This window comes from Oncorhynchus keta, chromosome 26 (genome assembly GCF_023373465.1).
Source record: "Oncorhynchus keta strain PuntledgeMale-10-30-2019 chromosome 26, Oket_V2, whole genome shotgun sequence".
Lineage (NCBI taxonomy): Eukaryota > Metazoa > Chordata > Actinopteri > Salmoniformes > Salmonidae > Oncorhynchus > Oncorhynchus keta.
Window position 1 is genome coordinate 5,393,769 of NC_068446.1, and position 16,987 is coordinate 5,410,755.

Consider the following 16,987-nt stretch of genomic DNA (forward strand, 5'->3'; position numbering starts at 1 on the left):
GTGGTCAAAGATGGTTTTGAAGCAAATATGTTTTGGACATTATGGTTACCAATGCTGGGGATACAGATTAAGCAATTGCTGCTCCCTGGTGGACCTATAGAGTCAACACGACACTGTTTAACCAGACAGTTCTGGAATATATATCAACCCAACCAACCATTATCCAGACCCTGCAAATGTAACAATACATAGGTAATAACATAGGCTTTTCCAGGAATAATGATTACAACCCAATATGACAAAAACATTGAATTATTTAATAATATTTTGCCATACAAAACTTCTGTGCAAATATCTTCTGACAAATACAAAGACAAGGCCTCTTGGTCAATAGAATATTCTGCATGTAAACCTTTCTTATGAATACACTGTAATACTGCAATCTAAAAAAAGTTTTATGAAAAGACTGTCTTAGACTGTTTTATGAAAAGAAACTGATCTAACATTTTTTTTTTTTTTAACTACACAAAATAGCCAGTCCCAAGATTCACAGTCTTGTGTTTAAGTGGTTTTGAACTGGTATATATGCACGTAAATTCATATACATTTATCAAAAGATACCTGTATAAAACTCCAGATACCTAGGAAGGTAAAACCTGTTTTAGAAAAAAATAAAAGATATGTGGAATTTAAACCAACCAAAACCTTCACGTAAAGAGCAGGTTTGTACCTCTCGACAGTATCGGACTAATTGACACATCACAGAAAATGTCAGGATAGTAGACTTTGTACCTTGATAAAAGATAAGGATGCACTTAACATTACAGAGTTGTGTATTATACCAAAGTTAACATGGAAGGCAAGTGCTACCAAGGGTAAACCGACGATTGTCCTCTTTCTGTACGGGCAAAGGGTGCGTCTTTTTAACTAAACAGTTGCATAGCAACAAACACATTCCACGGAGGTGAAATATACTGTATTGTAGCTGCTTCTGTGAGCTGTGTGCTAAAATGTGGAAGGATTTCTCATTCACCCCCCCCGTATTTTATCAAAAGCCTTATATCATTCATTCAGTCTATAGTAGAACATACTTTTTTATATCATGGATTGTTTTGACAAAGAAGTTGTAATGATCGGCATACATTTGTTAGTCCCACTTCTATATATCATCAAAAGACAATACGATTATCCATCAAAGTCTGCATAGCCAATGTAAGAGCCATATTGCATAGCTGAATGTACCAGATATGAGATGATAAGAAAGAGGAGGACAGACATGGACACAGACTGGCGAGAGAAGTACGGCTGGTTTAAACACTGTTCTGATTTGTTCCTAGTAGCTACAGTATATCATTGCATATGAGTTGATAGAACCCTGTATTGAGAACGAGAGAGTGTCTAGTGGAGGCACACATCTGTGGAGGCACACATCTGTGGAGGCACACATCTGTGGAGGCACACATCTGTGGAGGCACACATCTGTGGAGGCACACATCTGTGGAGCCACACATCTGTGGAGGCACACATCTGTGGAGGCACATAGCTGTAGAGGCACACATCTGTGGAGGCACACATCTGTGGAGGCACACATCTGTGGAGGCACACATCTGTGGAGGCACACATCTGTGGAGGCACATAGCTGTGGAGGCACACATCTGTGGAGGCACACATCTGTGGAGGCACATAGCTGTAGAGGCACACATCTGTGGAGGCACACATCTGTGGAGGCACACATCTGTGGAGGCACACATCTGTAGAGGCACATAGCTGTAGAGGCACACATCTGTGGAGGCACACATCTGTGGAGGCACACATCTGTGGAGGCACACATCTGTGGAGGCACACATCTGTGGAGGCACATAGCTGTGGAGATTGAAGCAGAGGGTATGAGTGCTATGTCATTGCATAGCGTTGCGTAGGTAGGGCCTCGTCCCTTCTCCACAGGCCGCTTTGAAGTCAAATCAGAAGTCTTTGAAGTTCACATATCCCTAGAGGGGGGCTTAGCCTCCTGGAGGAGAGAGGTGCACTGTAGGGATGCCAGCCAGGCAGATGTGCTGACACAGGCTCAACTGCATATAAAGCCCTACTGACGACACAACCGGGGACACCCGCTGCTTCAGTACGGGGCCCCTCCAGTCCAAGCAACAACACACCCTGCTTCAGTACAGGGCCCCTCCAGTCCAAGCAACAACACGCCCTCCTTCAGTACAGGGCCCCTCCAGTCCAAGCAACAACACACCCTGCTGCAGTACATATTGTAGCTACCAGAAGGGCTCCGTGCAGCTCGGACTTCCGCCAAAATCATTCTGACGTCAACGGGAGTCTTGGAAGATTTATTGACGTCAATGGGAGGTTATTCACAATGATGTCCGAGTGATAGAGTCATTATATTGACAGGTGTGTTATTGTTGACCTACTCTGAGCTTAGAAATCCCGGTGTCCAGGCAGGCAAACGGAGTAGCATCACTAAAAAGTCTATCAAGGCAGTTTGAGTTTCAGAGTAGGGGGCAGGACACGCTTGATGTCTCTTTTGAATATAAATCTTTGCATCTCGTTCATTCAGGATTTACGTGCATGTATTTACAAGTAAAAGTAGAAAGTTGAAACAATTATTATAATAACTTTCTTACAAAAAAAAAAAAGAAACAAAAACCATCAAATCAACCAGGTGATATATAGTACAGGTATGCAGTGTATTTACAGGTCTGCAGTGATGACTGATTCACTATACATGAGTCTGTTGGCGTCGGCCAGCAGCGCGGACGTCTGTGAGGGGTCCATCTGTTGCAAAGCCTTCTGGGACATGTGTCCGTACACCTGCATGGTCCCGCCCCCTGGCAGGGCGGATATTGCCACGCAGTGTGACAGCAGAGGCGTGTTCGCATCCTGATTGGACCCCGTGGAGGGCACGCTTGTCACGTGACCGGTGCTGGTGGAGCCGCTAGCGCTGCTGGGAGATCTGCTCTTGGGCGGGGGGAGGTGCTGCACCACCCTGGGGGGGCCCTGGGCCTGAAAGTGGGCCGCAGGGAAGGCAGCGTAGCCTGGGGGGATGGGGTACCCGTTGACAGGGATGAAGCGTTGGTGTTGGTTCTGGGCCATGGGCGCTCCATGGGTCATAGGGGTCCAGCCTGCCATCTGGTGGCCTGGATGACCTTGCGCAGGCATCCCCTGGGCCGGGTAGAGGTAACCTGCAGCGGCGGTATAGCGCGGGTTGCTGAGATTACTGACCGGACTGGCGCTCAACGAGGTGGTCTGAGTTGTGGCGTTGCCCCCGCCTCCTGATGGAGTACTAGAACTAGCGTGGGATGACAGCCCCTCCCAGGCCCTCAGACGGCCATGGATATCTTTGAAACGTGGTCTTCTCGTCGGGCCCTCCTGCCAGCACTCTGTCATCAGGCCGAAGACCCTGGGGGGGCAGTCCTCTGGGCAGGGCAGCAGCTGACGTTTCCTCACCATCTCCATGACCTCCTGGTTACTGAAGCCGTAGTAGGGCTGCAGGCCGTAGCTGAAGATCTCCCAAAGCACCACACCAAACGCCCAGATGTCTGACTCCGACGTGAACTTCCCATAGGCAATGGACTCTGGAGGCATCCAGCGGATAGGGAATAAAGCGTTGGGCTGGACCCTGGAATAATAATAATACAGTTATTTATAAAGAAATAAAAAATACTTGTAAATACCAAAAATTACTTTATATACAAGATTAATCAAAATCAGGGGGAACGTAAAAGCAGACTAAACATAACAGCAATGACAAACTAACCAGGTGAGTACACTAAACATAACAGCAATGTCAAACTAACCAGGTGAGTACACTAAACATAACAGCAATGACAAACTAACCAGGTGAGTACACTAAACATAACAACAATGACAAACTAACCAGGTGAGTACACTAAACATAACAGCAATGACAAACTAACCAGGTGAGTACACTAAACATAACAGCAATGACAAACTAACCAGGTGAGTACACTAAACATAACAGCAATGACAAACTAACCAGATGAGTACACTAAACATAACAGCAATGACAAACTAACCAGGTGAGTACACTAAACATAACAGCAATGACAAACTAACCAGGTGAGTACACTAAACATAACAGCAATGACAAACTAACCAGGTGACTACACTAAACATAACAGCACTGACAAACTAACGAGGTGAGTACACTAAACATAACAGCAATGACAAACTAACCAGGTGAGTACACTAAACATAACAGCAATGACAAACTAACCAGGTGAGTACACTAAACATAACAGCACTGACAAACTAACCAGGTGAGTACACTAAACATAACAGCAATGACAAACTAACCAGGTGAGTGAGTACTAAACATAACAGCAATGACAAACTAACCAGGTGAGTACACTAAACATAACAGCAATGACAAACTAACCAGGTGAGTACACTAAACATAACAGCAATGACAAACTAACCAGGTGAGTACACTAAACATAACAGCAATGACAAACTAACCAGGTGAGTACACTAAACATAACAGCAATGACAAACTAACCAGGTGAGTACACTAAACATAACAGCAATGACAAACTAACCAGGTGAGTACACTAAACATAACAGCAATGACAAACTAACCAGGTGAGTACACTAAACATAACAGCAATGACAAACTAACCAGGTGAGTACACTAAACATAACAGCAATGACAAACTAACCAGGTGAGTACACTAAACATAACAGCAATGACAAACTAACCAGGTGAGTACACTAAACATAACAGCACTGACAAACTAACCAGGTGAGTACACTAAACATAACAGCACTGACAAACTAACCAGGTGAGTACACTAAACATAACAGCAATGACTGACAAACTAACCAGGTGAGTACACTAAACATAACAGCAATGACAAACTAACCAGGTGAGTACACTAAACATAACAGCACTGACAAACTAACCAGGTGAGTACACTAAACATAACAGCAATGACAAACTAACCAGGTGAGTACACTAAACATAACAGCACTGACAAACTAACCAGGTGAGTACACTAAACATAACAGCAATGACAAACTAACCAGGTGAGTACACTAAACATAACAGCAATGACAAACTAACCAGGTGAGTACACTAAACATAACAGCACTGACAAACTAACCAGGTGAGTACACTAAACATAACAGCAATGACAAACTAACCAGGTGAGTACACTAAACATAACAGCAATGACAAACTAACCAGGTGAGTACACTAAACATAACAACAATGACAAACTAACCAGGTGAGTACACTAAACATAACAGCAATGACAAACTAACCAGGTGAGTACACTAAACATAACAGCAATGACAAACTAACCAGGTGAGTACACTAAACATAACAGCACTGACAAACTAACCAGGTGAGTACACTAAACATAACAGCACTGACAAACTAACCAGGTGAGTACACTAAACATAACAGCAATGACAAACTAACCAGGTGAGTACACTAAACATAACAGCAATGACAAACTAACCAGGTGAGTACACTAAACATAACAGCAATGACAAACTAACCAGGTGAGTACACTAAACATAACAGCACTGACAAACTAACCAGGTGAGTACACTAAACATAACAGCAATGACAAACTAACCAGGTGAGTACACTAAACATAACAGCACTGACAAACTAACCAGGTGAGTACACTAAACATAACAGCACTGACAAACTAACCAGGTGAGTACACTAAACATAACAGCACTGACAAACTAACCAGGTGAGTACACTAAACATAACAGCACTGACAAACTAACCAGGTGAGTACACTAAACATAACAGCACTGACAAACTAACCAGGTGAGTACACTAAACATAACAGCACTGACAAACTAACCAGGTGAGTACACTAAACATAACAGCACTGACAAACTAACCAGGTGAGTACACTAAACATAACAGCACTGACAAACTAACCAGGTGAGTACACTAAACATAACAGCACTGACAAACTAACCAGGTGAGTACACTAAACATAACAGCAATGACAAACTAACCAGGTGAGTACACTAAACATAACAGCAATGACAAACTAACCAGGTGAGTACACTAAACATAACAGCAATGACAAACTAACCAGGTGAGTACACTAAACATAACAGCAATGACAAACTGACCAGGTGAGTACACTAAACAAAACAGCAATGACAAACTGACCAGGTGAGTACACTAAACATAACAGCAATGACAAACTAACCAGGTGAGTACACTAAACATAACAGCAATGACAAACTAACCAGGTGAGTACACTAAACATAACAGCAATGACAAACTAACCAGGTGAGTACACTAAACATAACAGCAATGACAAACTAACCAGGTGAGTACACTAAACATAACAGCAATGAGCCCCAAAGAAGTGAGCCCCATGCATTGAATGCACTGACTGTAAGATGCTCTGAATAAGAGTGTCTGCTAAATGCCAACACGTTTTCAAAGGTAAATGTAAACATGCCTGTAGTAGTGGGAGGTGTACAGGGGGTCAGGTCTAGGGAGACAGTGAGCCATATACAGTAGCTGTGATAGTCAGAGGCAGGATTGGGGAGTAACCGATTACACGTAATCTGTTGCATGTAATCTGATTACAGAAAACTGTGAATGTAATCTGTTACATGTAATCATAACAGCAATGACAAACTAACCAGGTGAGTAACTAAACATAACAGCAATAAAACTCTGTGAGTACATGTAAACTGAATGAGCAAAAACTGTAAATGTAATCTGTTACATGTAATCTGATGAATAAGTGTCTGTAAATGTAATCTGTTACATGTAATCTGATGACAGAAAACTGTAAATGTAATCTGTTACATGTAATCTGATGACAGAAAACTGTAAATGTAATCTGTTACATGTAATCTGATGACAGAAAACTGTAAATGTAATCTGTTACATGTAATCTGATGACAGAAAACTGTAAATGTAATCTGTTACATGTAATCTGATGACAGAAAACTGTAAATGTAATCTGTTACATGTAATCTGATGACAGAAAACTGTAAATGTAATCTGTTACATGTAATCTGTTACAGAAAACTGTAAATGTAATCTGTTACATTTGAAAAACTAGATGATTATTCCTTGGATTACTTTCAAATTCAGAAAATATGTTTTTGAAGAAGATAATGCATCATGACCCCTTTCTGTTTTCTCAATGAGCATTTCAGCATTGAAAAAAAGGTGCAAGTTTAAGTTTGTTCCACCTGCGCGAGTAATCCTTGGTTTAATTACTTGACTTCCATTTTGTTTTTTTGTTTTTTTTGGTGAGCTCAACGCACTGTTTCTCTAGAGCGAAATCAAATCATTCACGAGATAAATCAAGTCAAGAACTAGTTGCGACGCTGGGCTGAAGGGAGTTGCAGTTTTCACTAAGCAAATATTCAACCAAGTTCAGTGGAGAAACGTGGCAATTGACTACAATGACCATAATCCATTACTGGGTTCGGACAGAGGACAGAGGTGGATACACCTTATGCCTCTTACGTTAGGTAAGAACCACAACACAACAAGGAGAGGGATAGACAAGCATCGACTTTGAAGAACTAGTACAATGATTTAATCAGACAGCTCTGCAACATACTTAGGCAGGCTAGCCTAGCTACATGGGATGACTAGTAAAGTATGGGGAGCACAGAAATAACAGATGGTCTGGCAGGCAGCTTCTGCCTGAGCAGAGATGAGATGATTACTTTAAGAATGACAAATAATAAAGTAATCAACAAAGTAATATACAAAACTGAAATATTTTTATATTTCATAGTAATTTCCTATTTTTCTGTTGATGTCTGCCAAATATTGACCTGAGAGAGACAATGGAATATGTTCAATATGTTCAATGTTTTGGAAATCTAATGCTCACTATTTTTGGCTCTTTAAATAGTCTTTATTTCATAATGTATTTAACGTTTAAAAAAATTATCTACATTTTTCTTTTTTTAAAACATGATTATATTTGTATAATCAAACCGAAACCGAACCGACCTAAAACAGTACTAATCGTTCAGCACTACTGACCACAAGTCAGAGACTACTATGATGACACACCAGATGCTTTTAATCCATAATTTTTGTCTTCCTCTAATGCCTCTTAAAGGGGAAAGTAAGCTAAAAGTAACTGAAAGCAATCAGAATACGTAACTGAGTTTGGGTAATCCAAAGGTTTGGGTAATCCAACTGTAACAGATTACATTTAGAAAGCAACCTGCCCAACCCTGGTTGGAGGTGTAGATCTCTCTGGACAGGCCCAGGTCAGAGATAGGGCTAGTGCTAGGGTTAGGATGTGTACATACCTGTAGTAGTCTGAGGTGTAGATCTCTCTGGACAGGCCCAGGTCAGAGATAGGGCTAGTGCTAGGGTTAGGATGTGTACATACCTGTAGTAGTCTGAGGTGTAGATCTCTCTGGACAGGCCCAGGTCAGAGATAGGGCTAGTGCTAGGGTTAGGATGTGTACATACCTGTAGTAGTCTGAGGTGTAGATCTCTCTGGACAGGCCCAGGTCAGAGATAGGGCTAGTGCTAGGGTTAGGATGTGTACATACCTGTAGTAGTCTGAGGTGTAGATCTCTCTGGACAGGCCCAGGTCAGAGATAGGGCTAGTGCTAGGGTTAGGATGTGTACATACCTGTAGTAGTCTGAGGTGTAGATCTCTCTGGACAGGCCCAGGTCAGATATCTTGACGTGGAGCTGTTCTCCCACCAGGATGTTACGGGCTGCCAGGTCCTTATGGACGAAGAAGTGACTGGCCAGGTACTCCATCCCAGCAGCCACCTAGAATAGAATAGAATTTTCTGAGTAACAGAAATGTATCTCCTGCCTATCTCAACACCACACCACCTCCACACAAGTTCCGAGGCAAAGGGTCTGCTACGGAACAGCGCCCCTGGATGGAGAGCAATTTGTGCAAGTTATGGTAGTTACCTGTAAGGCCAGGTGCAGGAAGTCTCCGTGGTCCAGGCTGGACTTGACGGTCCCGTCCTCGTCGCTACTACAGCCCACATCAGAGTGAGGAGAGCGCATGATGAGGAACTCATGGAGGTCCCCTTGGTTCAGGAACTCAAACAGCATGCAGACAGGCTGTTCCTGGGTCACTACACCCAGCAGACACACCACGTTGGGATGGTGAAGCTCAGCCATGACAGACGCTTCCTAAACAGACCGATAGACTTTATTAACACACAGTGACACATTTCATGTGAAACAGCAGTAGAGTAGGGGGCAGGGGGGCAAGTAGCTGACTAGCCTGATGGTCCGGGGGTAGGAGCTATTGGCCAGTCTTACAATTTTTGCCATGATGCTCCTATACTGCCTGCATCTGAGTGACGGAAACGGGGCTCGGGCGGCTGGGGTCCCCGATGATCTTCTTGGCCTACCTGCAGGTGTCCTGGAGGGCAGGCAGGCGGGCGGAGTTGCCGCACCAGGCTGTGATGCAGCCAGACAGTACGCTCTCGATGGTGCTCCTGTAGAACACCGTTAGGGCCCTGTCGTTCTGTAATCCGTGATGGTCAGGAGCCCCTGCCACATCGTGTCCAACCCACTGAATTGCTTCTCCACTTCATCCCTGTACATGTGTTTCGCCATGTTGATCGGTGTGAGTAGGTCGTAATGGTTCTGTTCAACTATTGTCCCCGGTCACCTTGCCACGTTTATAAGCAGCGTACCCCTCCTTCAGTTTCGGGTAAGTTTTGAAAGTCACCATCAGTATCACATCATCTATGCATTTAACAAAATAAACCTGTGACTGAATCGACATAATCATTGGTGTTTTCCACAGGGGCGACCCGGGAAACATATCCCAGTCCACGTGATCAAAACACGGTCTTGGACCGTGTATTCTCATTGGTCGGAGCAACGCTGTACAGACCGGAACCCCGGAACTTCCCTCTTGAATCTTTGTTTTTTAGGCAGGGATAAGCAAAATGGCATCAGGGTCAGGTTTACCGAAAGGAGGACGAGAGACGGCCTTATACCTGTGTCTAAAAGACGTGTAGTGGTGGTCAAGCGTGGCATTTCTGCGAGTAGGACAGTCAATGTGATGGTAATAATTTGGGAGTGTAACAGAATAACTTTACGTCCGTCCCCTCGCCCATACCCGGGCGCGAACCAGGGACCCTCTGCACACATCGACAACAGTCACCCTCGAAGCATCGTTACCCATCGCTCCACAAAAGCCGCGGCCCTTGCAGAGCAAGGGTAACTACTACTTCAAGGTCTCAGAGCTAGTGACGTAACTGATTGAAACGCTATTTAGCGCGCACCGCGAACTAAGCTAGCCGTTTCACATCCGTTACAGGAGCACGGACCTCAAACTACTTTTGTTCCACCGTCTCCGGGAAATCGGGAAGGTCGTGTGGACAGCGAGCACCCAGCTATTCATGTTCCAATAGTTCTGCCAGGCTGTACAAAGTAATGCACGAAAAAAACGTAAAAATAACAAATTAAAAAAGAATGTTGAAACCTGCATTGTTTAATAGGGGCCTCGGAGCGAGGCGCCATCTCAGCCAAGGAAAAATAAGAATCAATCAAAGATAGCATCAATGAACATTACAATACAATGTCATCAATATTAACATGCCTGTTGGAATTCACCCCACTGGCCAGGGCTGGAGTAGTCCTTCAGGGTCTTGATGGCAACCAGCTGGGCTTGCTCCATACCAGGCAGGTACAGGTGGCCCTTGTAGATCTTACCAAATGCACATTCACCTAGCTCCTCCATGAACCGCACTGCAGAGAGGGGGAGCTCCTTGGTCTTACTCTGGAGAAAGAGAGAGAGGTGAGGGAGGATGGAGGGAGAGAAAGAGAGAGAAGGAGTGAAAGGGAGAAGAAAGAGAGAGGGGAAAAATGGAAGGGGCGAGAGAGGGGACAGAGAAGGGGAAGAGAGGTTACATGCTGACCACACCGCTCGTGTTACGTGCGGAAACGTTGCAAAATAAATGTACACATACATGCTATTTCATTTGATCCAAACTGAACGCACGCGTCAATGAGTGTCTGTTTATACGCGTGACGCGCTGCAAGTCCCGACTCTCCCTTCTCCTCATTGGTTTTTAGGAGCATATACCCACGTTGGTGATCGAAAGCTGAACTGAGGTCCACACTCCAGTCCAGTTGGTTGTGGTAATGCACCTTAAAGTTGGTTTGCCAACCACCATATAAAGCCCACAGAAGAAGAAGACGAAGAAGAAGACTGAATGAGGAGAGATTACTAGAAACGAAGTTTCCTCTTTTATCTGTGGGGTTATTGTTGGAGTAGAGAACACACGATTGTGCGATTCAAAATGGATCCAGGAAACGAATAGCAACCCAATGTTTATATATCAGGACAAATTAGTTAGTAACAGCAGGCTATTTAGCTAAATGTCCATTCATGTTTTGCGTGTTTTTCGACCTGTCCACAAACTAATACAGTTGGCTCATGCCTGGTCTGGTCAGCATGTTAATTAAGTGCTGAAATTTCAATTCAGCTCAACATACTCAACACCCATAATTATCTCGGTATGGGTTTGTACGGACCGACATCAAAACTTAACAGCTCACAATTGCTGCTAGTTATAATTGTAGGTAGGCAAAGTGCCTGATATAACTGTGTGTGTGTGTGTGTGTGTGTGCGCGTACACACTTGTGTTATCGCCTAGGGACATCATAATTACCGATTATTCTCGTACTGTATCCATTATCTCCTTTCTTCAGCTCAAGTCGTCAACAAATCCCTTAAACCCCAGACACAAAATACATAAGCGCACCAACACTCTACCAACCTAAATAACAATAAACTGACAGGTTGGTGCCGATTTGAGAAATTGCCGGTAATTAATTTTCTCCAGAATTATTAAAGCGGAATGAAGTGGCCCAGTAATAACAGAAGAAGGTAAACGTTTGGTTTAAGGGATGACAGACATGGGTAATTATCTATCCAGCTTTGGACTGAACCATGAGAAACAGAGGGGAAGCCAAGAGGGCCAGCCAGTTGCATGGTTATGAATTTGAATGCAGAACACTCATAATCCCCCCTCTCTCAAAACAAATATGTATGGACCAAACTCCACAATTACTCGACTTGTACAACACGTAGAGCAATCTTCACATCACATGTTCTAAATCAGGATCAGATTCCATATCTATTCCAGTCAATTCAGAAAGTAAACCAAATTCCAATTCCACATTTTCCTGATTGAAAAACCTTGAAGAGAATTGTCATTGCAGTGTACTTCCTGGATTGAATGGAATTGGCCCCAAGCCTTGTTCATCTTCAGTCATGAGTCAGATGCACTACAGTAAAGGGGACTTCACCATTTTATCTTTCTAATTCAACATAGTCTTTGAAGTTTTAGGTTCCATAACCTTTCATATTGTCTTGTCATCCCAACAGCCTTCAGATAGCCTCTTCTGTCCTACAGTCTCATATCTCTGAGCTGTCCAGGTGATCTTACAGGGAGGAGGGGGGGGGGGTTACAGGGGGGCTCACAGCTCAGTCAGGACAGACAGAGATAAAAGGTGAAGAGAGGAGGCGATGAGAGATTCCAGGAACTCCCAAATAAGAAATTAAATTCCTGACAGAGGCCACAGTCAGCTGGGGGGAGGGGGGAGGGGGGGGATTCTGCTGGGGAAGGGGAAGGGGAGGAGTGTTTGGGGGAGGGGGCTGGTTAGCAGTGGAATGGTGAATAGGGGATGTTACTGTTATGATGAAAAGGGGGACAGATGTTTTTGGTTTGGGTTACTCCCTCCCGCGGACAAACCAGGCTCCTCCGTGGAGCGCAAAAATGCAGGGGCCGCGCTGCGCCACCGTCCCGAACAACGACTCCCCGGGTGACCCTGGACCAAGGCCCGATGGCTTACGGTGACACTGATGAGGATGACATGAGCAGTGGGGCAGATGTTTTTCGTACTGTGACAAAAGAACACAGTCTGCCTCGGGACAGGAATGCGTGTGTGCGTGCGCGTGTTGACGTGCGTGTGTGACGGGGCCCACAACACAGCACTGTCTAATACACCGAGCCAGCCCACAGCTGTAGCGTGGACGGGGCCCACAACACAGTCTAATACACCGAGCCAGCCCACAGCTGTAGCGTGGACGGGGCCCACAACACAGTCTAATACACCGAGCCAGCCCACAGCTGTAGCGTGGACGGGGCCCACAACACTGTCTAATACACCGAGCCAGCCCACAGCTGTAGCGTGGACGGGGCCCACAACACAGTCTAATATACCGAGCCAGCCCACAGCTGTAGCGTGGACGGGGCCCACAACACAGTCTAATACACCGAGCCAGCCCACAGCTGTAGCGTGGACGGGGCCCACAACACAGTCTAATACACCGAGCCAGCCCACAGCTGTAGCGTGGACGGGGCCCACAACACTGTCTAATACACCGAGCCAGCCCACAGCTGTAGCGTGGACGGGGCCCACAACACTGTCTAATACACCGAGCCAGCCCACAGCTGTAGCGTGGACGGGGCCCACAACACAGTCTAATACACCGAGCCAGCCCACAGCTGTAGCGTGGGGGGCCCACAACACTGTCTAATACACCGAGCCAGCCCACAGCTGTAGCGTGGACGGGGCCCACAACACAGTCTAATACACCGAGCCAGCCCACAGCTGTAGCGTGGACTGTCTAATACACCGAGCCAACCCACAGCTGTAGCGTGGACGGGGCCCACAACACAGTCTAATACACCGAGCCAGCCCACAGCTGTAGCGTGGACGGGGACCACAACACAGTCTAATACACCGAGCCAGCCCACAGCTGTAGCGTGGACGGGGCCCACAACACAGTCTAATACACCGAGCCAGCCCACAGCTGTAGCGTGGACGGGGCCCACAACACAGTCTAATACACCGAGCCAGCCCACAGCTGTAGCGTGGACGGGGCCCACAACACAGTCTAATACACCGAGCCAGCCCACAGCTGTAGCATGGACGGGGCCCACAACACAGTCTAATACACCGAGCCAGCCCACAGCTGTAGCGTGGACAGGGCCCACAACACAGTCTAATACACCGAGCCAGCCCACAGCTGTAGCATGGACGGGGCCCACAACACAGTCTAATACACCGAGCCAGCCCACAGCTGTAGCGTGGACGGGGCCCACAACACAGTCTAATACACCGAGCCAGCCCACAGCTGTAGCATGGACGGGGCCCACAACACAGTCTAATACACCGCCAGCCCACAGCTGTAGCATGGACACAACACAGTCTAATACACCGAGCCAGCCCACAGCTGTAGCGTGGACGGGGCCCACAACACAGTCTAATACACCGAGCCAGCCCACAGCTGTAGCGTGGACGGGGCCCACAACACAGTCTAATACACCGAGCCAGCCCACAGCTGTAGCGTGGACGGGGCCCACAACACAGTCTAATACACCGAGCCAGCCCACAGCTGTAGCGTGGACGGGGCCCACAACGCAGTCTAATACACCGAGCCAGCCCACAGCTGTAGCGTGGACGGGGCCCACAACACTGTCTAATACACCGAGCCAGCCCAGCTGTAGCCAGCCCCACAGCTGTACGTGGTCGGGGCCCACAACACAGTCTAATACACCGAGCCAGCCCACAGCTGTAGCGTGGACGGGGACCACAACACAGTCTAATACACCGAGCCAGCCCACAGCTGTAGCGTGGACGGGGCCCACAACACAGTCTAATACACCGAGCCAGCCCACAGCTGTAGCAGCCCACAGCTGAGCCAGCCCACAGCTGTAGCGTGGACGGGGCCCACAACACAGTCTAATACACCGAGCCAGCCCACAGCTGTAGCGTGGACGGGGCCCACAACACAGTCTAATACACCGAGCCAGCCCACAGCTGTAATAACACAGTCTAATACACCGAGCCAGCCCACAGCTGTAGCTTGGACGTCTAATACACCGAGCCAGCCCACAGCTGTAGCATGGACGGGGCCCACAACACAGTCTAATACACCGAGCCAGCCCACAGCTGTAGCGTGGACGGGGCCCACAACACAGTCTAATACACCGAGCCAGCCCACAGCTGTAGCGTGGACGGGGCCCACAACACAGTCTAATACACCGAGCCAGCCCACAGCTGTAGCGTGGACGGGGCCCACAACACAGTCTAATACACCGAGCCAGCCCACAGCTGTAGCGTGGACGGGGCCCACAACACAGTCTAATACACCGAGCCAGCCCACAGCTGTAGCGTGGACGGGGCCCACAACACAGTCTAATACACCGAGCCAGGCCACAGCTGTAGCGTGGACGGGGCCCACAACACAGTCTAATACACAGAGCCAGCCCACAGCTGTAGCATGGACGGGGCCCACAACACTGTCTAATACACCGAGCCAGCCCACAGCTGTAACGTGGACGGGGCCCACAACACAGTCTAATACACCGAGCCAGCCCACAGCTGTAGCGTGGACGGGGCCCACAACACTGTCTAATACACCGAGCCAGCCCACAGCTGTAGCATGGACGGGGCCCACAACACTGTCTAATACACCGAGCCAGCCCACAGCTGTAACGTGGACGTGGCCAGCCCACAGCTGGCGTGGACCCCACAACACAGTCTAATACACCGAGCCAGCCCACAGCTGTAGCGTGGACGGGGCCCACAACACAGTCTAATACACCGAGCCAGCCCACAGCTGTAGCATGGACGGGGCCCACAGCACAGTCTAATACACCGAGCCAGCCCACAGCTGTAGCATGGACGGGGCCCACAACACAGTCTAATACACCGAGCCAGCCCACAGGCGTAGCTTGGACGGGGCCCACAACACAGTCTAATACACCGAGCCAGCCCACAGCTGTAGCGTGGGCGGGGCCCACAACACAGTCTAATACACCGAGCCAGCCCACAGCTGTAGCGTGGACGGGGCCCACAACGCAGTCTAATACACCGAGCCAGCCCACAGCTGTAGCGTGGACGGGGCCCACAACACAGTCTAATACACCGAGCCAGGCCACAGCTGTAGCGTGGACGGGGCCCACAACACAGTCTAATACACAGAGCCAGCCCACAGCTGTAGCATGGACGGGGCCCACAACACTGTCTAATACACCGAGCCAGCCCACAGCTGTAACGTGGACGGGGCCCACAACACAGTCTAATACACCGAGCCAGCCCACAGCTGTAGCATGGACGGGGCCCACAACACAGTCTAATACACCGAGCCAGCCCACAGCTGTAGCGTGGACGGGGCCCACAACACAGTCTAATACACCGAGCCAGCCCACAGCTGTAGCGTGGACGGGGCCCACAACACTGTCTAATACACCGAGCCAGCCCACAGCTGTAACGTGGACGGGGCCCACAACACAGTCTAATACACCGAGCCAGCCCACAGCTGTAGCGTGGACGGGGACCACAACACAGTCTAATACACCGAGCCAGCCCACAGCTGTAGCGTGGACGGGGACCACAACACAGTCTAATACACCGAGCCAGCCCACAGCTGTAGCGTGGACGGGGCCCACAACACAGTCTAATACACCGAGCCAGCCCACAGCTGTAGCGTGGACGGGGCAATAACACTGTGGACGTATGTCGAACTGCATCAGTTTACACCGTAACACATCCAGGATAATCTGCTGAACAGGTTGGAGACAGATATGAACATAGAAAGAATGTTGGGCTGACTGCAGTATGATCCGAAGAAGAATATGAAGTATGCAATACATAGCTGTAAAAACACTGATACTGCTGTCAAACATCACAAAGAACCCCAGTGAGAAGTCGAGAGAAAGAGAGAGAGAAGGAGCTGCAGCTGAACATTCCTCATCCTGCTGAGCTCTGATAGAGATCTTAGGCTCTGGCATGAACGGGGTCACACACGTAGGTAAACACACACACACACGCACACACACACACACACACACACACACACACACACACACACACACACACACACACACACACACACACACACACACACACACACACACACACACACACACACACACACAAAAGTGCACTCACGTCCGCACGCACGCAATAAAAATACGCACGCACACACGCATGAAATACTTAATTTGAATCCACCAATCAAATTGACAACAAAAAAAAGGATCC

The 16,987-nt window shown here is 47.5% G+C and overlaps 1 protein-coding gene across 5 annotated transcripts in view; it reads right to left on the reverse strand.

The window, feature by feature from the left end:
* Window positions 1–234: 234 nt before the first annotated feature.
* Window positions 235–16,987, reverse strand: part of LOC118359383 (inactive tyrosine-protein kinase transmembrane receptor ROR1-like) — a 217,391-nt gene continuing 200,638 nt past the window's right edge. For 4 of the 5 annotated variants that reach the window (XM_052480104.1, XM_052480107.1, XM_052480106.1 and 1 more), the window contains 4 exons: window positions 10,524–10,703; window positions 8,870–9,097; window positions 8,574–8,719; window positions 235–3,565 (listed from right to left, as the gene is read on the reverse strand). In XM_052480104.1, the coding sequence (XP_052336064.1) occupies window positions 2,638–3,565; window positions 8,574–8,719; window positions 8,870–9,097; window positions 10,524–10,703 (1,482 nt within the window). In that variant the 3' untranslated portion in view covers window positions 235–2,637. Of the gene's footprint in view, window positions 3,566–8,573; window positions 8,720–8,869; window positions 9,098–10,519; window positions 10,704–16,987 lie in introns of all 5 variants that reach the window. The other variant, XM_052480105.1, reaches the window with a different exon arrangement.